Genomic DNA, 26,192 nt, shown 5'->3' with positions numbered 1-26,192 from the left:
TCAACCATGCAACTAAACCACTTCGTGTTTGGGCTCGTTTGATTCATTTCAACAAGATCTTTGACACAAGATATGACTCAGGGTCTGATGATGGAGCTGGAAGGTGGTCACCGGTACCAGTCAACCATGCAACTAAACCACTTCGTGTTTGAGCTCGTTTGATTCGTCTCAACAAGATCTTGGACACTAGGTGATATTCAGGGTCTGATGATGGAGCTGGAAGGTGGTCACCGGTACCAGTAAACCATGCAACTAAACCACTTCGTGTTTGGGCTCGTTTTATTCATTTCAACAAGATCTTTGACACAAGATAGGACTCAGGGTCTGATGATGAAGCTGCAAGGTGGTCACCGGTACCAGTCAACCATGCAACTAAACCACTTCGTGTTTGAGCTCGTTTGATTCGTCTCAACAAGATCTTTGACACTAGGTGATACTCAGAGTCTGATAATGGAGCTGGAAGGTGGTCACCGGTACCAGTCAACCATGCAACTAAACCACTTCGTGTTTGTGCTCGTTTGATTCGTCTCAACAAGATCTTGGACACTAGGTGATACTCAGGGTCTGATGATGGAGCTGAATGGTGGTCACCGGTACCAGTCAACCATGCAACTAAACCACTTCGTGTCTGGGATGACAACCTTCCAGCTGCACATCAGACCCTGTGAGTACTATGTTGTGTCAAAGATCTTGTTGAGACAAATCAAACGAGCCCAAACACGAAGTGGTTTAGTTGCATGATTGACTGGTACCAGTGACCACCTTCCAGCTCCATCATCAGACCCTCAGTACTATCTTGTCTCAAAGATCTCGTTGAGAGGAATCAAACGAGCCCAAACACGAAGTGGTTTAGTTGCATGGTTGACTGGTACTGGTGACCACCGTCCAGCTCCATCATCAGACCCTCAGTACTATCTTGTGTCAAAGATCTTGTTGAGACGAATCAAACGAGCCCAAACACGAAGTGGTTTAGGTGCATGGTTGACTGGTACCATTGACCACGTTCCAGCTTCATCGTCAGACCCTGAGTTCTATCTTGTATCAAAGATCTCGTTGAGAGGAATAAAACGAGCCCAAGCACGAAGTGGTTTAGTTGCGTGGTTGACTGGTACCGGTGCCAACCTTCCAGCTCCATCATCAGACCCTCAGTACTATCTTGTGTCAAAGATCTTGTTGAGACGAATCAAACGAGCCGAAACACGAAGTGGTTTAGTTGCATGGTTGACTGGTACCGGTGACCACCTTCCAGCTCCATCATCAGACCCTGAGTCCTATCTTGTGTCAAAGATCTTGTTGAGACGAATCAAACGAGCCGAAACACGAAGTGGTTTAGTTGCATGGTTGACTGGTACCGTTGACCACCTTTCAGCTTCATCATCAGACCCTGAGTTCTATCTTGTGTCAAAACTCTCATTGAGAGGAATCAAACGAGCCCAAACACGAAGTGGTTTAGTTGCGTGGTTGACTGGTACCGTTGACCACCTTCCAGCTCCATCATCAGACCCTCAGTACTATCTTGTGTCAAAGATCTTGTTGAGACGAATCAAACGAGCCGAAACACGAAGTGGTTTAGTTGCATGGTTGACTGGTACCGTTGACCACCTTCCAGCTTCATCATCAGACCCTGAGTTCTATCTTGTGTCAAAGATCTCATTGAGAGGAATCAAACGAGCCCAAACACGAAGTGGTTTAGTTGCGTGGTTGACTGGTACCGGTGACCACCTTCCAGCTCCATCATCAGACCCTGAGTCCTATCTTGTGTCAAAGATCTTGTTGAGACGAATCAAACGAGCCCAAACACGAAGTGGTTTAGTTGCGTGGTTGACTGGTACCGGTGACCACCTTCCAGCTCCATCATCAGACCCTGAGTCCTATCTTGTGTCAAAGATCTTGTTGAGACGAATCAAACGAGCCGAAACACGAAGTGGTTTAGTTGCATGGTTGATTGGTACCGGTAACCACCTCCCAGCTCCATCATCAGACCTATATATTCTGATTCTGACATGTCATCAAAAGCATTTGTATTCAGCCATTTTTTAATTTAGTACCTATAAAATATCAGATCATTTCAAATATTTTTAATGCTGTCCGGTAGTTACATACTATACTATAAAACCAAATACACAGTACTAGGATCAAAGTTTCTCAGTCGCCGTTTACACGCACTGTCACGCACACAGTATAGCATTTTACACGGCGCCTGCCGCACACAATGATAAAAAACCTCGTCGTCGCCGTTGAAAACGTGCGGAGCCGACCGACACACGTCCTACCTCTACAAGCTCTGCCGCGGCACTGAGCTCACGACCGCGCGTCATCGGTAATATTAGAGTCGTTTTCAAAAAATTGCCAAAAAATTATAGTAGAATTTCATAAACACTAATGTATACCATACCATCAGTATAAGTAAACGCTGCAGATTGCTTGAGCATGAAAATGACTTCGATATTAAGTAGAATTTCGTAGGAATTGACACTTGTTTCGGAGAGAAAATTGAGTTTGCTTTTCTTAGATTTTCTCTTTCTCAAAGGTATTTAGGAAAAATGTCAATAGTAATTCCTAATGTACAGGGTATTAGTAATACAAAATAGCCAGCTTTACCAGGGTAAACTTCTCAACATTTACAAATACGAGCTCACAATTTAGTGCTTCACGTGGTTTTTCGGAAACAACCATCAGAAAAAAAATCATTACTAATTTAATAAGCCCTTTTTCCAATATTTAAAAAGTAATTCCTAAAGATAAGAAGACGCTTTTACCGTAACAAGTACTCATTGATTCTAATAATGACCCTAAAGTACTGAATGTCATCGAGGAATATCATCAATTTTGCATTATTTTGACTTTTCTTGTTGGAGCGCTCTTAAACACGACGAAAATATAGAAGACGAATGTACCTACATTGTAAATTGCAGAATTTTTTTTACAGGTAACACCATTAAAGAGACATTTTAATATGTTCTCTTAATTTTCCATTTGCGACCAATGGAATGCTGACCCTCTCTAAGTTTTCATTAATTTAAATAGGTACTATTGGTTTTATTAATATGTGACACCTATTGTAATTCTGAGACAAGCGTGCAGTGCATAGGGCAGGCCGTTTTGTCCTTCGTTTAACGGGTGTGCAGGGGGGCTACCGCGAAAACCGATTCGCAAATTGCGGGGATCTTTCTCTTTTACTTTAATGAGGCCGTAATTAGAGTGACAGAGACAGATGCCCGCAATTTGCGAACTTCGATTTTCGCGGTTAAAGCCCAGAAATAGAAAAATAAAACTCCTTGATCTCATTTTTTTTTCTATACCTATTCAACACTTATCAGATCAGTACATTTGAGGGAATACATACTAATGATTACGTCAAAACAGTAGGGGAGGTATGGGACCATTGGGTAGTCACGATTTACAAGGGGGTGCCCGATCCTCCCGTCCCGACTGCTCAATGGTCCCCTACCTCCCCTACCTGTTTATTTTTGTTCCTTAAATTGACTGTTAGATTGTTACGTAAAACTTTTGAATTGTAAAAATATGGCAGTGGGGTAGAATCAGGCAGGCTGTTTTGCTTTCCTCCTACTAGGTGATTAACTCATAATATACCTTTTCATCCGCATAAATTTGTTAAATTGTAGTAAAGGTAATTGTTGATTTATCTATCTCATAAATAATTATTTGATTTCATTATTAAGTTTGTGGCAAATAGTACTTGCTGATTTTTAAATTTTTTTAAAACCTAAAAACATAAATATAAATAGGTACAAACTGAAAATATATATCGATGTAATATAATTAATCATGGTGTGATTTCCATAACTATCGAGTAGCATCTGGACAGGTATAACACACTACCACAACTCTGGTCTCTGGGATCTGGAGATCTGGACTATTACAAAACGCGTTGAACGCAGGCAGGTAATGTGTACCTATCCTATATATGTACCTATAAGAAATAAAAAGGCATAAAACATGTAAACTGTGAAATAATTGTACCTACTGAATTTATTTTTTAGTATGTATTCATTTTATGACCTAAAATCTCAGTCTATGTGTCAAAGGTTACCTACGTTTCTCCAAGTTTCTAACGCCAGCGGTCTTCATGAATACATAAGAGTAAGCTGTATGTAGGTAGCTGATGATTTTATTTTATAAATCACTTTAATATAATCAGTATAATTCCCTTAATAGGAAATAAAAAAGCGGCCAAGTGCGAGTCGGACTCGCCCATGAAGGGTTCCGTATTTAGGCGATTTATGACGTATTAAAAAAAAACTACTTGCTAGATCTCGTTCAAACCAATTTTCGGTGGAAGTTTACATGGTAATGTACATCATATATTTTTTTTAGTTTTATCATTCTCTTATTTTAGAAGTTAGGGGGGGGGGGGACACACATTTTACCACTTTGGAAGTGTCTCTCGCGCAAACTATTCAGTTTAGAAAAAAATGATATTAGGAACCTCAATATCATTTTTGAAGACCTATCCATAGATACCCCACACGTATGGGTTTGATGAAAAAAAAAAATTTGAGTTTCAGTTCGAAGTATGGGGAACCCCAAAAATTTATTGTTTTTTTTCTATTTTTGTGTGAAAATCTTAATGCGGTTCACAGAATACATCTACTTACCAAGTTTCAACAGTATAGTTCTTATAGTTTCCGGAAAAAGTGGCTGTGACATACGGACGGACAGACAGACATGACGAATCTATAAGGGTTCCGTTTTTTGCCATTTGGCTACGGAACCCTAAAAATGTGCTACCTAACTACCCATATTTGACTATTAAAAAAATAAGTAGACAAGTAGGTACATAATTTCACATAACATGTTTCCTCTCCAGCAGAACGAGACTCTCAAGAAAAATCAGAAATGCAGAAAACACAGTACCTACTTTGGGAAGAAACTAATAACTGAATCTCTAGTAAAAGACATATATTTTCATTTGCAAAGCTCTTTTATGACCAGTAAGTGACATAAGATATAGTTCCTCGTATGTATGTAGCGGTTACGTAGGTACACGTAGGTTAGGTACAATAGGTACAGCGCCGTCGCCTGTGTCTCGCGCGCATCTAAAGGTCACGCGCAAGTTCAAGTATGAAGGGCAAGGCGCGGCGGCGCACGCTTATTATCGGCAGCCATTTCACCTGATCACCGCGCATGTTCTAAAGGTTACACTGACCTTTCCTTTACTTATTTGGCAGTACATCTTCTACTTTTACTTATTCTCATTCTCACACTTAATCCTGCCTACTTGCAAAAGTTTTCTACCTACAATTCTAAATACCCAAGTAGAGGGCAGGAGAACTGCTGGGTGTTGAACAGCTGGGTAAGGGCCGGTATAGACGGACTGCAATCCGACTGCAACTTGTATGGGAACTGCACGCCGACGTTGCAGTTGACGTGCAGTCAGCGTGCAGTTTCCATACAAATTGCAGTCGGGTTGCAGTCCATCTGTATTGGCCCTAAGTTGCGAAATTGAAATATATTGGAAAGTACACGTCATACGTTAGAGCTACAGTAGAAACTGCATGATTCCTACCTCACCCCGCACGAATTCAGATGTCATAGGTATTAGGTGTACCTAAACCAGGGACAGCTCATATCGAATCGATCTAAACAGTGCTCGCCAAATTACTCTCCTCTAATCTCCTACGCCTAATACTATCCCGACTCCAATATACCACCTCTCACACCATAAAGTGATCCTCCCTGAACAATTTTGGTTTAGGACTGATCACTCTTGTGTGCATCAAATCCGCCGTCTGGTGGAGCACATCCTCGTTTGGATGACGGGTTAAGGTCGTGCGATCTCCACAGCCGTAATCTTTGATATCGGTAAAGTCTTTGACAATAGTTATTTGTACAACAAGAGATCAAAGTTTGATATTTCTTCGAGTGCTTATTTTGAGTCCCGTGCAAGCGAAAGATTCTATAGTAGATTCACGAGCGTAGCGAGTGAATCTAATTTAGAATCTTATGTACCTCGCAACCGAGCTAGCAAATCTGTAGCAGTTGTACGTCAGGGTTATCACTACTACGCATAAACTAAAGTACGAAAAATATTTTACACTACATATGGGGCTACTTTTTCGCACTAGTGCGTAAAATAGCACTTTTCGTGCGGATGTCGAAACTTGTGCCATATGTACTGTAAAACGTTGTTCGATACACGTGCGAATAGGTAATTCGCAACTCGTGTCGATTTAAAACACTCCCTTCGTTCGTGTTTTAATTTATCGCCACTCGTTTCGAATTTCCTCTTTTTCGCACTTGTATCGAAAATAACTATTCTTTGTTTTCAAATACACCAATATTTTCAAGCAATGAAAATTCCATGTTAATATTTGAAAGAAATGCGAAAAAAACGTGATTTTATAAACAAAATAACAGATACATTGAAACGCATCTAATATAGACATTGACCTGTTAATTTATATTACTTGACAGTAAATTAAACCGGGTTATATCGGAAAAGGGTCAACAACGATCAATTTTATTAATCTTACATACAATAAAGTTAAAGCAAAATGGTTCATCATAATCGCCAACCCTGACACAAAACTGTCATATGCTACGATTTTGCTAGCTCCGTTGCGGGGTATGCATGTCGTTAATGTGACTTTTGTGTGTTAAATGAGAAAAAAAAACGATCTTGTCTATTAAACCTGCCCGTTACAACAATGTACTTGAAGTCGCGCGCGAGAACGTATCTCATGCTGCTGCTAGGGTCTGCTTTCCATCAGACGGGCCTTCTTCGTTTTTGTGTTAGAACGGTTATAATATCAAAACGGTAAATTATAAAAGTTTGACCATATTCTGCTCACTGCCATTATCCTGAGGGGCTCCCGCGAAAATCGAAATTCGCAAATTGCGGGGATCTTTCTCTTTTACTCCAATGAAGGCGTAATTAGAGTGACAGAGAAAAATGCCCGCAATTTGCGAACTTCGATATTCGCGGTTATAGCCCTGTTTTAATTCAAATGTAGGTACCAAATTGGTCAATATTTCATTACTGAGGTTATTACTCAGGTTACTCGAATATAAAGAACGGTTATACTTCTCATAGTGGACATGGTGTTACTTACATATGGGATACTTACTTCGCCGAAGTGTGCGTGATGGATGCTCCCGGCAGTTTCCTCTCGCTGGCTCCCCCGCCCCGCTGCTGCTGGCTGGATCCGCAACTCATAGATTTTTTTGGCTTTTTAACAGACAGCGATTACCTACACCGATTTCTAAGAGTATTTCGCTATTCGTCCTTGCCAAAAAACACAATATATACCTATTTTTATTTTGTTTAATTCCCATTTGATATATTCCTGTGATGAGATGCATGCATACCTACCCATTAGTCCCTCCCCATTATCCAGAGATATTATAATAGGAATGTTGTTGGTTCACCGTATGTAACTGGTTTGAGTTATTTTATTGCTGATTTTTGACAGGAAGTACCATCCGGAAAAATTTGATGTCCTGGCAAATAGAAGACCAGTATATGATCTGAAAAAAATCTAAGAGTGACACGACACAATCCCCAAAAAAAATATTGAACTTTCTATTTTATCGGATTTTAAAGGACATTATTTCAAAATTTGGAACCAATCGTGTGAATATAAACCGAAAAAAAAAGGTTTAAAGAAATCATTAGTCAAAAACTGTCACATAAAAAGTCTATTTTTTTATTCGGTAGACTAAAATGACATTTCATAGTATGAACATAAAATGTCATTTTATACTATGAAATGTCATTTTAGTCTACTGAATAAAAAAATAGACTTTAGAGGTTATTGATACTCAGCATAAATATTCTTCACTAGAAGAAGTAGCCATAAATAAAAACCAGTCTGTTTAACGCCAGGACCGATTTACTATGGAAAGCCAACTATGGCCTTTATTCGTTATAATGTACCTAATTATTAGTTGTAAATCTATTTAGAACCCATAGACTATATAAACGAGTAATTGACCCCACAACTTTGCTGAATTGTCCGTTTCAAATCATTGGTTATAATTATTATAATACCAAGCTTATTTAAAATTCAAGTAACGAGTGGTAAGACGTCAGTTTTTATAAGCAACAGAACGAGCGGTCGCGTAGAGGTGGCGGCGGCGGTGAAATCAAACCTCTCTATGTAAGTGGGTTGGTGAAAGAATTTCTCCGCCGCGCTGCGCCGTGCGCCGCCGCCGGTACCATCAGCACGACACGCTGGCCTACACACACTGTTACTCATTCAAATACGTAGGTTGCTAACAGCCAAATAGGCGATTTTAATTTTGCAGTAACGAATAGTTTTTATTATGTGTTCCTAATACACGGTTCAATACCGATGATTAATTTTGATAATTAATAACAATAATTAATAATAATAATTAAGTATTATGATTAATTATCAAAAAAAAATATGAACACTCATCCACAGGTTTAATTTTACCTTGGCGTATTTTGAGTAATGTTAATAATAATTACGAAATGAAATTAATAAATTTATCGCCGGAATCGGTTGCAATCAATATTAAATCGGCGTTTAATCAAGCAGTCCTAATTGTGTATAATTTGCTGGCGGTACAGCACGCTGGCTGGTGTGCGCGGGCGACACCAGCGCCCCGCCGCGCCGCTGCCGCGTGTGTCGGCGGCTGTTTTCTCTCGTGTGCCCTGCACTTGCGCAGTGATCGCAAAAAACCAATTGCTTGGCAGTCACTTGGCAGTATGTGCATTATGACAATTTTCACATCCGACTTTCTTCCGACTCACGGGAACATTACGTGTGTTGTGTGAACTTTTAGTGGAATCTTTCACTTTGTCTGTTTCACACCTTTGTTTGCGACATTGACGTCTTGACCTACTTACGTTAGTAGTGAGCAGAGATGGAAAAGTTTCGTTATAGAAATGCGTTTTAGTGGATTTAATTTAAACGGTTGAGTAAATGTTGATAGGACAAAAACATAGGTTTAGTTAACGAAATTTTTTCTTTCATTTTACATTAATTTACAATTTACTTAAGATAATTGGAAAACCTCTCGAAAAATATAACAGTGTTTTCTTACAACAGTACATTATATATCTACAAAAAAGTATCGGTGATGCATTACCGTAAGTATTCGAAAAGATTTACAATAAAAAAATACATAACTAAAGTTACCAATAAATACTTAAGAACTATCAATCACTTAGCTACTAAATAAAAGGTACTTGATAAACATTATGACTCTATTATAAGCTGGGGTGTGACACAGTGATCAAAAACGTCATTTAACTTGGCTTTGGTAATGTTAAAATGTTTGAGAAATAGACTCGAAACAAAAAAAAAGCCCGGAAATGTAATGGAGAAGATTGGTAAAACGGGTCTATATATGTAAGTATTATTAGATAAAACGGAGTATTCTAATTGGGTGCATTTGATCTTCACTTGATATTTTTAGCCATAACTTCAAAAAACCATTTTAGAAATAGCAAATATACTGGATCAACCAAATCTTGTCAGTAGTAAAAGGCGGCAAATTTGAAAAATCGCGGGTTAGCAACACTGTGTTCGAATAATTCCAAAATCGCGTGTCATCTGTGTGTTATCTGTGGAATGTGGATCGTGAATGACAGCCATCATCTTATTGTTTACATTCTGAATCGTTTCTATTTCAAGAGAAATTTCTGCTGTCACCATTAAATACCAAGATTATGCATGACCTCAAGCAAAGCTAAGGTGCCTACAATGTACAATCATGCTCGTTGACGGTAAATATTACTAAAATTTGAGGTTATGATAATTCATTCGAACTGACGTATGAAGGGCGGAAAAATAAACACGTTATGGTTCGATGTACATTGCTGCTTTTCTTAGCGCAATTCTGCTCATTGGGTGTTACATGGTGTTACCCTACTTTAATTCGCAGTACATTGCTACTGACAAGATTTGCTTGACGCACTATAAATAACTGTAGTGTCGTTTGCAGACTCCATGGTCGCCGGCCCGTGAACTAGCGGCAAGAGCGAACCTCAACTATTTCATTCGAAATTAATCAAAAGCAATAACTACCTATAGAAATTAATAACAATTTAAAATAGATGACAATACAGCACTAAATATTTGGTAGAACGAGTAATCATTAAAGTGAGGAAAGAAAATAAGATAATTCTCATGACATCGTATGAGAGAAAGCAATACATTAAATAATACAATACAGATTTAGTAAAAAGTGAAATTCTAAGAACAAAAATAGATACCTACTGTTTTTTTCTTTTTACGGTCTTTTATAACATTATAGTAACGAGATACACACGGTAAATGCACACGGTAGGATGCAGCCTGCATGCAGGCATAACAAACACCCCTAATTACATATATATGCAAAATGACATAAATCCAAATTGTAGGTAGTCATATATTTTTAGATAAAAGCAGTTAAATGGGCGTTTTCTAAAATAAATATTGAAAACCTGATTCTCACAGATCCTGGTGTTTTTGGGTTATTTCAACTCAGATTCACTAGCATATTCAATCCTGATGATAAAAAAAAATGTCCCAAAAATTTGTATGAAAATTGTACATTCCACTACGTCACGCCCATACAAGTGAAATTTTTTCTCATAATAACGTGACGTAATGGAATGGACATTTTGGGACATCTTTTTTTAATGGCGGGATGGAGTATGCTGTCGATTCTGAGTATAATGAGCCCAAGAATGTCCAGATCTGAAAGAATCAGGTTTTTGATATTTATTTTAGAAAAAGCCCAAATAGCAGTGAAAATGTATGTTTTATTTATTTTACAATTTTTACCCTAAACCAATAAAACAATACGTATATAATATCGAGTAAAAAAAAACATGTAGATAAGATAAGGGTAGAACCTGGACAAGTACTAAACGGTCTATGAAAAATTACGAGAGTAGAAATACTTATCGGCTTTCGATGATCGGGTAAAAGACGCCGTTAGGTTAGAGATACTAAATGTACCTAAGCATATTATTTGACTTAACATGAGTCGAATGCACTATTGCGCAACATCGTTATTGGAACAATTTTTTTAAATATTTTTTTCCATCCGCTTCCCGGACGCGGCCAGTTCCGGAGCTCGCGTGCGCCAGCGCAATATGAAGGAATCGATCAACTCACGGCGCCGCACAAGCAGCGTTTAACTAAACACAAATAGAGTTTGTGTTTGTTTTTAAATTCATTTTACTATATGTACCATAAAGTAGATACAAAAAAGCTTTGGCGGAAAAATAATTCAATACCTGGGTTCAAGTAAACGAAATGTTTCAAAGATTTTCAGTACCTCGGCGCTAGCCTCATGAGATTTGTCTTATTTGTTTATATGAACGATTCATGCACCTAATTTTATACAATTTACTAATTAATATATTCGTTAGAATTGACTATAAATAGGTAATCGGAGTAACAATTCACATATAAGGCATTATAATTATTTCAATTAAATTTTGAAGTCGACTTAACATACGTACAATATTAATAGTACAAATAAAGAGCATCAAAATAATCAAAATAATTGTTACTTAGCCAAATTTGAAATTAATAAATCTAGCTAATGAGATGAAATTTAAAGTAATAAGTGAATAAGTATAAAAAATAACCATTCATGAAAATGTAAATTCAATTTTCACTAAAATTAATATAAATAATATTATCTACACCAAAGTAATTCTGGAGACATAATCTTAAAACTAGATAACATTGCACTTGTCCTTAGGAGAAGTGTAACCTAAAGGGGTTAATATAAAAATAATACAAGACTATCGCTCATAACTAAGTTAGAAGACAATGACATATACATACATTCAATGTTGAAGTACTCGTGAACAATTAATAGCCTAAAAAGTGAGATTCCGCTCGAATTGAGGTACTAGCAGCACACAATAATACGTCCGTCAACAAACAACAATCACTCACACATATCTACGATCTACAAAATGCTTCATTTTGAGCTAGTGCCAGGAATGATCCCGTTAGTCTTTGCTCTGTGATTAGTCTCTCCCGATTCGCTTATGTATTTGCTGGTGTTTGATGAGGTGCGCTTTCTGGCGAAAGGCTTTGGCGCACACATCGCACCTGAAGGGCTTCTCACCTGTGTGAGTTCGAAGGTGCACCTTTATATTCGATTTGTTGAGGAACCCTCTATTACATATACCGCAACGATGAACTGGCTTTTCTTTTCCAAGAAGTCCGCTCAATTCGGCTGCCGTCGCTGTGGGGAAGGCCAAAGAACTACCGTGAATATTTCCTCCATTACTTGATTGTTTCGCCTTTGCTCGACTTCTTTTACTTTTGCTGGAAGGAGTAGAAGTTGTTGTGTGGGCGTGAGGATAGCCCAATAGCCGATCCGGACTACAAAGTCCATCGGGTTTCAAACTGAGAGCATAATGAGGTGGGTACCGGCCATTCAAGAGGCCACCTACGCCATCTGTGGTTGATACAGCGTTTCCTGGAGGGGAAGAGGTCGATATTACATCCATACCAAAACTAGTAGAACTGGGTGCTTCTTGTTTCACCGGTGGGCCATTTTGAAGCCTATTTTGTAGCAAAGGCATATAACCATGGGTGAGAAGGGTTTGTAGTGTTGAGCCAGCTTGTCCGTGAGATGAAATCTTGTGAAGGAATTCTTGACTTTTTGAAAATTCCTGACCTGGTTTGCATGGAAAATCTAACCCGGGATGGTGAGAACTTTGAAGTGACGGCGGTGGAGAGCTTGGTAAAAACTCAGCCAGATCTTGTGGTACTATTTTATCACTGTGTTGGCTGCATGCTCCTGCTATCCATGCGTCGATGTCCATCCAACTGTCTCTTGAATCATTTCTTTCAGGGTCTTCTGGTTGTGAGGGTACTGTTGTGTCAGCTATTGCCGAACCAATTATGGCAGCTATGTCCTCAATGGAGCTAATGTCGTACATGTCTTGTTTGTGACCATCATCAAACATTTTTGCAGGTGGCGAGCAAGATGTAGCGCAAGAATCTGGTGCACCGGGAGCAGAATTTTCCGCTGAGAACGGTTTCGTATCAGCATCTAACGGGAAAGGTTTAACGTCTTCGAGATCAGGGGGCTCAGTCTCCGCGGCACAAGTTGATGATGAAACAACGTCATGATCAGCACCATATCCACTTTGTGTAGGGTAGTTATTGTTTTCTTCTGGAAGACGTTGAGCGATGGCGTGGTAATGGTGACCAGAGATACCATTTATCGAAAGATGACCAGTATAGCCAGTAAAAGGAGGCAACGGTTTTAGTTCTGCCAGTGGAGGTGGAGCTAGTAGAGAATCCAACAGTTCATGGCAGGTCGGAGGGGGCGAAGCGGCGTCCAACTTGGGGTCGAGCCAGCACGCGCCGAGAAGGAGCTCGTCGCCGCCCCCGCTGCCGGCGACCCCCGCGCACTTCATGCCGCGTCTTACCGCGACCCCAGAACCCAGCGAGATCCCGCCACTGCCATACTTAGACGCCGCCACCCTGACGTGTTATCTGCAACAATTATTCAAAACATATAGCAAACACATTTAAATATCATGTAAGAAACATTGTTCAAACTGTGTTAGAAAGGTTAGAAAGTTATGGCATGTTGCAAAGTCATTCAAACAATATTGATTGAAGAGAAGTCATGAGGTAGGTTTGAGTTATTTTCAAAAGCAAACGTTATTATGGCGAAAATCGTAAATAATTATTTGATCAGGATTGTAAATGTAGGTTCTCGGCGCGTACGCAATCAAGATGTAGGCGCGAAATAATCGCTTCCATTTAGCCGCTTCGCTTCAGTAGCTATCGGTGTTGTTGCCGTGGCTGTGGATACCAATAGCAACACTACTTTATGCAAATACTTTTCTTATTCCTATGATTTAATTCAGATTAAAGATTTTAATACAGGAGGGGTAATACTCTTGGCGAGTCTATAGATATATATATGTACGTAAACTTTGATGTTTTGTCAATCGATTCATCTCTCTATGTCCCATGTACGTCTCCATGTTGTAGGGACCTGCGTAACAGTTTATATTTCTTAAGAAAACCTTCATAGTTTGGCCACGTACCTATTAGTGTCGAGATTAAACTACTTAAACTATGAATACTAAATTAGTGGTATTTTTAGCGGTATCAATTAATTATCCTAATTTTAGCATGTACCTACATAAATAGTAAATAAATAGGGTTAGCCCTTAGGCCTATGGTAATAATGGTCGTGTTGGTGTGATTCCACGCTGGGAGCTGATAGGCGCCATTATCATTACGGTCACATTCAAACTTGAATAATAAACTTTATTTAGAACTAGCGACCCGCCCCGGCTTCGCACGGGTTAAGAAAGTATACATAAACCTTCCTCTTGAATCACTCTGTCTATTTAAAAAAACGCATCAAAATCCGTTGCGTAGTTTTAAAGATCTAAGCATACATACAGACAGACAGACAGACAGCGGGAAGCGACTTATACTATGTAGTGATATCTATTGGGTTTGATTTTTATACGATATCTATATGTAACTGCAATATAAACTGAAACATTTCTTACATATTCCTAGCTACATGTACATACCTACATGTAAATATTAAGCCTTGCTATGTATGGATACATTTTTAACCTATATCCACCCGAATTTATACTCTGAAGCTTGCAAATTTTTGAGTATTGCATTCTGATTTGAATATAATTTCGTAAACTAATTTTCAGTTCAGTGACTTAAGGAGCATCTGCGCTTTGTTCAACAACATGACGTATTCCACCGAATCCATGTACTTCAGATAACCTTTATTACTACACACTAAGATCTCAATTGAACGCTTTCAGTGAAAGCGGACGAGCGGTATCGGTAGGTACCTTGTATCTTTTGACGTGCACTATATATAGATTACGCATCGAACTAACCATGACAATACGTATACATCAAAGCAATATTTTCTATATATACTTAATATCAAATTACAATGCAATATTGAAGCATTGATTGTCTACAAGTACCTACCATCGAATACGAGTGGTCGATCATGCACTGTTAGTACCTACCAAAATTTTTATACCAACCTACATACCATTCTAAACTTAATAAAATCTCAGTATTTTCTTAGCACCTTTCTGCTGGGAAGTATTCACGATTGTGGATCAAACACAAACTATGTTCGCGTCTTTCCAGTAGACATACACAAAAGTAAGGGCTATTAAGGTTAATTTTCTTATTTAACCCTTATCCATATGAAAAGGTCCTTTTAAGAAAAGATCCTTTTATTTGGATAAATATGATAAAATCATTACCCACATGCCCACAAGCTGTTAACTATTGGCCACAGGAGAGGAAACTTGTGTGTTCGCGCGAACTGTTCAGTTTTCTCAACATAGTCGAGGATAAAAATGGACATTTATGCCGAGTTATACACTCTACTTGTCACCTCGATTGTGAGTAAAATATACAAAAATATCCAATAGTGTAAGTTATTTTACTGTATTTATTCAAGACTAAAGAAAATTGTACTCCGTTGCTCCGGCAAGGCTGGCAGTTTGTATGGCAGATTTTGGACTTTATTGCTAAGACAATGCTACTTAATCATTGACAGATGATTTTATTTTATGCTTATTTTATTTTAGGTAGAACATAATAAGCAACTTTATGTCGTCTACGCACGACTTAAAGTCGAACTTTACGAGCATTAGAAGTGAATAACTTTATTAATACTACGAGTACATTTATGTATTACATAAAAGGTATGGTTTTTTGAAATGCGTTTTTTAAGTAACCTCTTTATTTTGCATGGCAAAATATAAACGAATTCACCACTGACCGAGCTGACCACCACTCTTTTTATTAGAGTGAAAATGTTCATAAAATATGTCCAACGGAACAACGTGATTCGTGGGTTATCCGATATTAGTCCGTGCCTAATAAAGGAATCTACCGAAGAGCAAGCGCCTGACTACGAAGGTACCGGCGGGCGGCGGCGGCGGCCACTTAGCGTACCGTACACACGTTAACAATTAACCGAGTTATTCGAGTTAGCTGACCGTGTTCTTTGCAACAATCTACTGCCAATCGTAACGAAATCAGGATACGGATAATAGAGGTATACTTGTACGAGTAAATATTCTTATACTTAGATACACTTTGCGCACGAGAACTGTAAGTAAATAAAAGTATAAGTACTACTTTGCGTTGTTGTTGCTGAGTCGTTGAATTCCAATTAACTTATCGATTTATGTTAAAAATTTATCGTACTAAAACCCATGCTTTTGGCTCTTATATCGTCATAGGAACCTCAACGAAACCCAAATCAACCAAGAGACGACCCAGCATCGAGCTGCCTGGAGACGCATGATACGGAGGGCCGACCCCAAATAAAATGGGAAAGGGCCAGGCAAAGAAGAAAGAAGAAGATCGTCATAGGTATGTATGTACCTAACTAGCTGTTGCCCGCGACTTCGTACGCGTGGATTTGTATATTGGTGTGGGTCTACATTAGCTTAGAACATTATGCAGCAAAATATTGCAGTAGGGCGGTTAATCATTTGTTAATTATTAATATTATACAACGCATGAGACTTGTCTATCACAATCTACGAAGTTTCTAGCCCCTGACTAAATAAAATTGTTCTCGATATAATCCCTCTCAACCCCCTTAGAATAATTTTTTGTCCTCTATTTAATAAAACATACTACCTAACCTCCTATTTACGAAGTTTGAAGTAAAGAAAATTAAACCCTATATAAACTTTGAACTCCTTTTTAACCATTTATGGGGATGAATTTTTAAAAACGCTGAAATTACTTTTCTTGTATTCTAATAATATGCCTATGTACAAAGATTCAAGCCTCACAAAAATGTTTGAACTCCATACAAACTTTCAACCCCTTTTTCACCACCTTGAGATATGAATTTTTAAAAACGCTGAATTTTTTTTTCCGTTTTAAAATAATACCTTTTTACTAAGTTTCAAGTTCCTAGCTTAAAATAAAATTTGAACCCCGTACAAAGTTTCAACCCCCTTTTAACCCTATTAGGGGATAAATTTTACAAAACGCTGAAATTACTTTTCCTGTCTTCTAATAATATCCCCAAATACAAAGATTCAAGTCCCGCGCTCGAAAAAATGTTTGATATCCATACAAACTTTCAACCCCTTTTTCACCACCTTAGGAGATGAATTTTCAAAAACGCTGAAATTAACTTTCATGTATTTAAATTTAATATCTTTTTGCAAATTTTCAAGTTCCTACCTTAAAATAAAATTTGCTCCCGAAGACGAATTTTCATCGCCTTTTTAACTCCCTTAGGGGTTAAATTTCCAAAAACGTTGCAATTACTTTATTTTGTAATCGGCTATTATGCCTTTCTAAGAAGTTTCAAAGCATTTGTTTGGATTCAAACTTTCAACCCCTTTTTAACCCTGTTAGGGGATGAATTTTCTGTAATTAATTTTCCTGTCTTTGAATAATATCCTCAAATACAAAGATTCAAGTCCCGCGTTCGAAAAAATGTTTGGTATCCATACAAATTTTCAACCCCTTTTTCACCACGTTAAGGGATGAATTTTCAAAAACGCTGAAATTAGTTTTCTTTTATTTTAATAATATATCTTTTTACGAAGTTTCAACTACCTAGCTTAAAATAAAATTTGAATCCCATACAAACTTTCAACCCCTTTTTAACCCTGTTAGGGGATGAATTGTACAAAACGCTGAAATAACTTGTATTGTCTTCTAATAATATCCCCAAATACAAAGATTCAAGTCCTGCGCTCGAAAAAATGTTCGATATCCATACAAACTTTCAACCCTTTTTTCACCACCTTAGGGGAGAAATTTTCAAAAACTCCGAAATAGTATTCTTGTATTTAAATTTAATATCTATTTGCAAAGTTTCAAGTTCCTAGCTTAAAATGAAATTTGCACCCCAAGACGAACTTTCATCCCCTTTTTAACACCCTTAGGGGTTGAATTTCTAAAAACGTCGCAATTACTTTATTTTGTAATCGGCTATTATGCCTTTCTAAGAAGTTTCAAAGCATTTGTAATAGATTCAAACTTTCAACCCCTTTTTAACCCTATTAGGGGATGAATTTTCAAAAACGCTGAAATTACTTTTCCTGTCTTATAATAATATCCCCATATACAAAGTTTCAAGTCCTCCACTCACAAAAATATTTGATCTCCATACAAACTTTCAACCCCTTTTTCACCACCTTGGGGGATGAATTTTCGAAAACGATGAAATTAGTTTTCTTGTTTTTTAATATAATACTTTTTTACAAATTTTGAAATTCCTAGCTTAAAATAAAACTTGTACCCCATACAACCTTTCATCCCCTTTTTAACCCCCTTAGGGGTTGAATTTTTCAAAATCGCTTCTTATCTCTTGTACACTTTATAAATGCAACCTAGTGTGCAAATTTCAACTTTCTAGCTTTTGTAGTTTCGGCTCTGCGTTGATGAATCAGTCAGTCAGTCAGGACACTTGCCTTTATATATATATATAGATATAGATACATAATAATATTATATATATATTAATAAGTATTAATTTAAAAAAAAACCTTTTTCACACCACCTATTCGGAAAAGAGCTTTTTCTTCCCTGCTAGGAGGGATCAAAGTGGCACTTTTCCTCCCTTCTAGGAGGGATCAAATTAATACTTTTCTGTTCTAGCACACTATTTTTACATTTTTTTGCACATTATTTTTTTAGCTTAAATAATCTGTTTAAGCATCAGATTGTGTCAACACTAAGATTTTTTTATTTTCCTCCTAATTTATGTGTAAAGCAGTATGTGTCACACGGTATCAAAATTATTTCGTCTTGGGCGGAATCCCTCATTACGCTCAGGATTCAATGTACGCCCTTGACGGAAATATATCATTTTGATCCCTTGTAACACAAACTACAATTAATCTTACAATAGTAGATTGTTAACCAAGGGTTGAAAGGCACCCATTTCTGTCGAGGTAATAGTTAGTTTATAGTCCGAGACGGAAAGGCCGTGCATCGAAAAATAACAGGATCTTAGAAAGGTGGCAGTGGCTAGCCCCGGAAACAAACAGTAGTGATTTTCGGATATATGTTTCTTGACTATATGATAAGAGATTTCGTAGTAGTCGAAACACGAATGCTTAAAATTTTCTCGATAGAAAATAAATCCAAACTTACGTGTTCATTTTTCGGTTTTAGCTTCGTGCAACTAGAAAACACATCCATATCCAGCACAATCCACCTTACAGCAAAGGTTTTCATCTCGTCTTAACTTTCAAAGAACTAAATATTAACTTATTATCCTTTACCGATGGATTTATTATCGATTTTTGATTTTATGAATTCAACAGCAAACGCCCATTTTACGCAGTTCGGTTTCTCTTTCTGTCATGCGTCAAAGTCATAAATGCATCCTTTATGCCAGTAATGTTAGATGGCCGTCGTGCCTCAAAGAGGTAAGACCTATGTCACTTCGCGCAGCGCTCCGAATTACGTAAAATTTTAATATCCAATAAACGTTGAGTCGTAACTCCATTGAGTAGTAACGGAATCGGAGGTAAACCTATGATGGTGCCTTCTTACAGGCCTATACGTTACGCATGTGTGCGTGTTTGCTTAGCTACGTCATGCTACGTCGAAATCTATACTCTTTGTCAGTTACAACGGGTTAGGAAATTTCGACAGATATTGAAATGTATCGGTAGCTGTTTGGTATTTAGCCATCAGAATCTAACCGTAACTTTTTGCTTTATTTTTGTTTAAAAATAAAATATCTATAAGAATATATTTTTTGCTTTTTTTCTATTGTAATGATAAAAATAAATCTAGTATGTTTCATGCTCAAATAATTTAAAATAATTGAATAAATATTGAAAACTAATTGATATTATTCGTTTTAATTATTATATTATTAAGTTTGTTTGAATAAAATATTTTATTTCAATAATACGAAAAGTTATTATATTTAAGTACCACTAAAAAAGGTCCCTACTTACAAAAACTCACTTGCACGGGCCGGGGTTCGAACCCGTGACCTCCGGTTTGAAAGTCGCACGCCACTACAATTTCACATAAGTAATTTACAATGACATGATACCGTGGAAAAAGTGAATATTACAATGTACTTGTGTTACTATCATTTTATAGTTTATTTTGGCTTGACAAGGAGGAATGAGAAAAACGTGCAGAGCGAGAGGATTAAATCTCTCTGTCCCTTTCTTAAAGTAGCCAATCCTAATTATGACATCTGTTTTGATATTAATTCTTTGAACATAATTTGTCGATGTTCTTTTTTAGGGTTCCGTAGCCAAATGGCAAAAAACGGAACCCTTATAGATTCGTCATGTCTGTCTGTCTGTCTGTCTGTCCGTCTGTCCGTCTGTCTGTCCGTCCGTAGGTCACAGCCACTTTTCTCCGAAACTATAAGAACTATACTGTTGAAACTTGGTAAGTAGATGTATTAAATAGAAAAAAAACAATAAATTTTTGGGGTTCCCCATACTTCAAACTGAAACTCAAAAAATTTTTTTTCATCAAACCCATACGTGTGGGGTGTCTATGGATAGGTCTTCAAAAATGATATTGAGGTTTCTAATATCATTTTTTTCTAAACTGAATAGTTTGCGCGAGAGACACTTTCAAAGTGGTAAAATGTGTGTCCCCCCCCTGTAACTTCTAAAATAAGAGAATGATAAAACTAAAAAAAATATATGATGTACATTACCATGTGAACTTCCACCGAAAATTGGTTTGAACGAGATCTAGTAAGTAGTTTTTTTTTTAATACGTCATAAATCGCCTAAATACGGAACCCTTCATGGGCGAGTCCGACTCGCACTTGGCCGCTTTTATATCATCGAGAAAGATTTTTATTTAAAAAATGTGTTGAATTTATATGTTTTATTTATGTTTTTTTGGCATAAATTTCATTACTTTGACAAACGTTTTGATGTGATGTGTGAAACGAACCATGTGATCAACGATTTATCTAATAAAACTTCATTTAGTCGAAAAAAATAGTTGTCTACTACCGGGTGGAAAAAAATTATGGGCCCTGGAGGGAAAGTGCCTTAAAACCTTAAGTTTGCTCATTTTACTTAAATGAAACATTATTGTTTTTTAAAGAAACAACTGCATTCAAAGATTTTTGAAGTGAAAACTTCTTTAGCGGCGCTAGGCACTTTTTGAGGTGGGGAAAAAATGATAAACTCGAGACAGCGTAAGGCGATCATGTGACCGTAAGGTTTAGATGGCATTTAAATCAATAAAGAAAAACTCAATGACATTACATGAAAAAGGTTATAATCTTGTACGGGCTGAAATACGAGGATCTCACAGTATTATAACTTTATACCACTCAAATATAATTCAATAAAGCTACATCTTGATGAAATCGCTAATAAAAGTGAACTCTAGTACTGGTGAATAAAACTCAAAATATCATGACCAAATATATTTAGATGCGAGGTCTGCAAGGTAACTTTACAATTTCTATTCGAATTTTAAACAATTAACGCTATAAATTTGAATTTCGAATTTTAAACAAGCTCACTGACCAGCAATTTCGGAACCAAAAGTTTTCAATAGAAAGGAGGATGGGTCAATTATACATAGTGCTGCAGACATTTTGGACTAGTCATTGAGTTTTAACTTCTGTCGGCACTCCCGGAATGCAACACGTTGTTTTTTTTAAATTCGCTTAGTCGCGCCCGGGAATCGAACCTACTTTTTCCACACTGTATAAAATAACAAAATGCTTTTCTTCTGGTAACTTAAATGTTCTATCTATCTTGGTGATATGTCAATGCAATCAAATAATCTGAAAAAATAATAATAACCCAATTTATGAATTCCGTTCCTTCAGAAAAATGCGAAATGTACGTACAATTTTTAGGGATATCGTACTTTTCCCAAAGACAAATTTAGTTGGCTAAGAGACATTTTCACTGATCCAAATCTGTACTAAAAATCTAACATACAATGATAAGGACTTAATCGTTTTAAGCTCAAGAGTGAGTTTTCCTAAAGCATTTTCTAAAAATTATGTCTTTATTAACGTTAGGAGTGCACTGCAGCATGTCAAATGTATGCCAAAATGTCAAGGGAGAGAACAATAAATTAAGTTTCAATTCCACTTCCACTCATCAGCAAAGTGATATAAGTATATCAGCAGTTTAAAGTTATTTTAGATAACAAAATTAGCGCATCAAAAAAATCAAAGTGCATAGAAAAAAAGTCTCCTGAGTCATAATAAAATTGATGTCTCTTGGGTCACCAAAAAAGTCACCAGGGAGAACGATGACCCAAATCACATTTAAAAGAAAAGGTAAATTTTGTGTACTACCTACGAACATTTTTCAAAAAACTATGTTTTTATAACATATTAGACCCAGGATAGATCTAATACCTCTTTTCGTACCCCGGATAAAAGTAACTGAAACGTTACGTTATTAGGTTCACGATGCCGCGTTGTGCCCTTGCCTTCGTTGCGATATGTTTGGTAAGTCAGGAGACTTAAAAAATGAGCCATGATTTTGGGACATATTAACAAATATTTTTTTGAATAGGTATATATTAATTTTAGCGGACTTTAATAATTTACCAGTTAAATTAGATGTAAATACCTTTTTAGTTAATCGTTAATATGATATATTAGTAGCAGTAAAACACTTTATTGTACAAAAAGACACATAAAACATGAAAAAACACATCCTTCGTATATGGTAGAATATATTTTTCACACTTATAGGTAAAAACCAAAACCGATACGCGATTGGGATACGCTCTTTTCGTATGGGATACAAAAAAAAATTCTCCTGGGTCACCAAGAAAAATCGACATATTAAAATAATTCAGTTCGTTTTTAAGTTCTAGTCAGATTGACTTTTTGGTTATTTGAGATAAATTACAATAACGCTTAGATTTGAAAAACATGATTTTCTATTTTGTTGCGATCGACCCGGGTAATAAAAATACGGCGAATTTGAACTTTTGTTTGTTGTCGTTGTAAAATGTATTAAAAAATAATGTAGGCACCCCTGACAATTGAAATTCAAAATTATCCAGAAAAAGCGGCCAAGTGCGAGTCGGACTCGCCCATGAAGGGTTCCGTATTTAGGGGATTTATGACGTATTAAAAAACAACTACTTACTAGATCTTGTTCAAACCAATTTTCGGTGGAAGTTTGCATGGTAATGTACATCATATATTTTTTTTAGTTTTATCATTCTCTTATTTTAGAAGTTACAGGGGGGGGGGGACACACATTTTACCACTTTGGAAGTGTCTCTCGCGCAAACTATTCAGTTTAGAAAAAAATGATGTTAGAAACCTCAATATCATTTTTGAAGACCTATCCATAGATACCCCACACGTAGGGGTTTGATGAAAAAACATTTTTTGAGTTTCAGTTCTAAGTATGGGGAACCCCCAAAAAAAATTTTTTTTTTCTATTTTTGTATGAAAATCTTAATGCGGTTCACAGAATACATCTACTTACCAAGTTTCAACAGTATAGTTCTTATAGTTTCGGAAAAAAGTGGCTGTGACATACGGACGGACAGACGGACAGACAGACAGACATGACGAATCTATAAGGGTTCCGTTTTTTGCCATTTGGCTACGGAACCCTAAAAATGAGTGTTTCAAAAAGGCACCCTGTATTCCTTACATACCTAAATAATCTCTTATTCAATAAAACATATAATTACTAAACACTGTGATTTATTTCAAATAAATGCAAATCGATCGGATAAAAGATATTAATACCTACCTATACAACAATGAATACGAGTACAGTCAGCTGCAATAATATGTTACACACCGAAGGCCGTTTTGCGGTAGATAGATGTTAGATCTTATTTGTAGAGCCATAAGAGCGTGTCACATATTTTTGCGGCCGTCGAAGAGTAACATATTATTGCAGTACCTATGAAAAATTCGAGGGTTAAAAAGCATTTCAACCAAAGCATTTATAATAATAACGACTATGGACGCCTGCAACCCCAGGGGTATTGTAACCCCATAACAATAAGGTTGAAATTTGCATTTAGTGACCGCAAAGTCAGGTGAGCGTAATCAAGTAAATCTCTTTTCATCATATTTTATCAAAAATAATCTCTTTTCTGTTCTTGTGCTATTTTCTTATTATCAATACTCTTAACTTATATGCTATATACGCTGCTGCTTCTATGCTGTTAACATCTTCCAAAACAACAATAAATATTCAGGTTTATTAATTAATTATTTTATTGTTTGCTATTATGAACAAGTAACAACGCCATCTGTTTCAATTTTTTCCGAATTTAAGTTTATGGCCGACCGCAGCGACCGCGTATAATGGTAGTTAACTTCTGTAACGTTAGATGGTGCTAAAAGGTCACACAAACTTCACGTGCGGCGCGAAGCGTTTCCATGTGTGCGTGTTAGCGGGGAGGGAAGAACTAGCGGGCGTGGTTTACGAAGCGCCAGACGCGGCTGCAGTAGGCCCACCAAACAAGGCAAGGCAATTTTGCAAAACCAGTAATTAAACTACCTAATAGACTACTTATTTGCAATCGGAGACTTTACATGTGTGAAAATACTAAATAACAATTTAATTAATAAAATAACCAATTATTATCTTTATATATTATCTTGTATTTTATTTTATTTTCATGAATATATGTAGTGCTAAATAATTTAAAAAAACCCATTTAATCTCGTACAAACGTTTATAAAACTGTGGCTGTATAAGATTTTGCCTTTGCTTATTTACGCAAGTGTAAGGTTTAAAAAAATATTTTTGGTGTATACCTTTTGGTTCCCACCTTGTGAAATCGAGTACCTATAAATACAGTTCAAGAAAAAAAACAAGAATAAGTAATTTATTTTATTTGTCATCATTTGTTTCATTTGTCACACTACTGATATATTTATTAGACGATTTTTGGGGAAGGAAACTGAAAATTAACCCAGAGGGGGTTGGAAGTTCACATTTCAGCCGCTTTCGTAATATTTATGAGGTTACGTTACCTACTAGGGAGCCCCAGGCTCCGCAGCCAGCCTTGGGAAAAAGCCGGGACGATGCTAGGAAGATGATGATGGCTAATGGACACTTGGACAGGACTGCGGCTCTACGTAGGACACTGATATAGGACCAGTTATTATAGTCATTGACTATAATGTCCGAAAATTCCCAAACAACAGCTAACAGGCTATAAAAAATACTTCACAATATCCATAGCATGCAATTAGTTGACCAACAAAGTAACTGCCGCACGCAATTTGCAATAACGGACCAAAAAAATGCTATTAAAATATAGATTTGTTTCGGCTAAGAGCGCGGCCTTGAGTGATTTTTCGCAAAATAGCCGAGTGTGAATAAAGCCCGATTGCACGGGTCATTGGCCCGTGGCGGTGGCCGCCACTTAACGCAATACATCGTTGTAAAAAATACTGAATTACAAGACTGCGATTGCGTTCCGAACCTCGGAACGTGACTTGAGCGGTGACAGAAAAACTCGCTTTTGTATGCGCTTTTTGTTGATATTTAATATTTTGACGAAATACTACTTACAAATACAATACTTACCTATCTAAATTAGATCCTATAAGTACTTCGCTTTTACAGTGAAATTAATTATTTGTTAATTAATTGATTTTCGAAAAAAGCAAGAAGTTTAGGTGTGCTAAGGCTGACTCACGCTAGACCGGGCCGGGGCCGGGCCGGAGCTTCCGACGCTTCGTTTTCTATGGAAAGCACCACGTGATCACCGATCAGCCGTCATAGAAAATGACATGTCGGACACCTCGGCCCGGGCCTGGCCCGGTCTAGCGTGAGTCATCCTTAAGTCGTTTGGTGATACCGAGTTCCTATAGAGTTCTTTGAGGTCATATCATAAGTCATCCGTGGAATTCCACATGCAACTCGAAGGCGCTAATTCTCTGCATGCCTTCAGCCCACTAAATCTCAACATCATACAAAAAATCGCACACCTTGTTCCTTCGGTGAATACCAACTGCGATTTTCCCATACCATGTCAAGACTCGCCAATCTTTGAGCCATTTTTGCGTTGCGGCTCTTTAGTTGTTCTCGATTAGAGGCCGAGCCCAGCTCCTCATCCGACTCCCTGCGCGGTATGGTATTGGTACGTAATGTATGTATGTATGTTTAAAAGAATGTAGTATACATACTTCTACAGGACAAAATCTGGCCGTGCGTGATTTATGGTATATCTTATACACAAATGTTTATTTTCAAGCATTACTACTTT

The 26,192-nt window shown here is 37.1% G+C and overlaps 1 protein-coding gene and 1 long non-coding RNA gene across 2 annotated transcripts in view; one reads left to right on the top strand and one right to left on the bottom strand.

Annotated features, from left to right (window-relative positions):
* Positions 1–26,192, top strand: part of LOC134660854 (uncharacterized) — an 848,341-nt gene that overhangs the window by 14,090 nt on the left and 808,059 nt on the right. The gene's annotated exons all lie outside the window — the stretch shown is intronic.
* LOC134660824 (ichor) overlaps positions 11,234–26,192 on the bottom strand; it is a 45,239-nt gene continuing 30,280 nt past the window's right edge. Inside the window, exon 2 of the mRNA XM_063516650.1 lies at positions 11,234–13,457. Coding sequence (XP_063372720.1) covers positions 11,972–13,378 — 1,407 coding nt within the window. The 5' untranslated portion in view covers positions 13,379–13,457 and the 3' untranslated portion in view covers positions 11,234–11,971. The remainder of the gene's footprint in view (positions 13,458–26,192) is intronic.

This window comes from Cydia amplana, chromosome Z (assembly GCF_948474715.1).
Source record: "Cydia amplana chromosome Z, ilCydAmpl1.1, whole genome shotgun sequence".
Lineage (NCBI taxonomy): Eukaryota > Metazoa > Arthropoda > Insecta > Lepidoptera > Tortricidae > Cydia > Cydia amplana.
The sequence above is the reverse complement of the archived record's forward strand: the minus strand, read 5'-3'. Positions and strand labels throughout refer to the sequence as shown.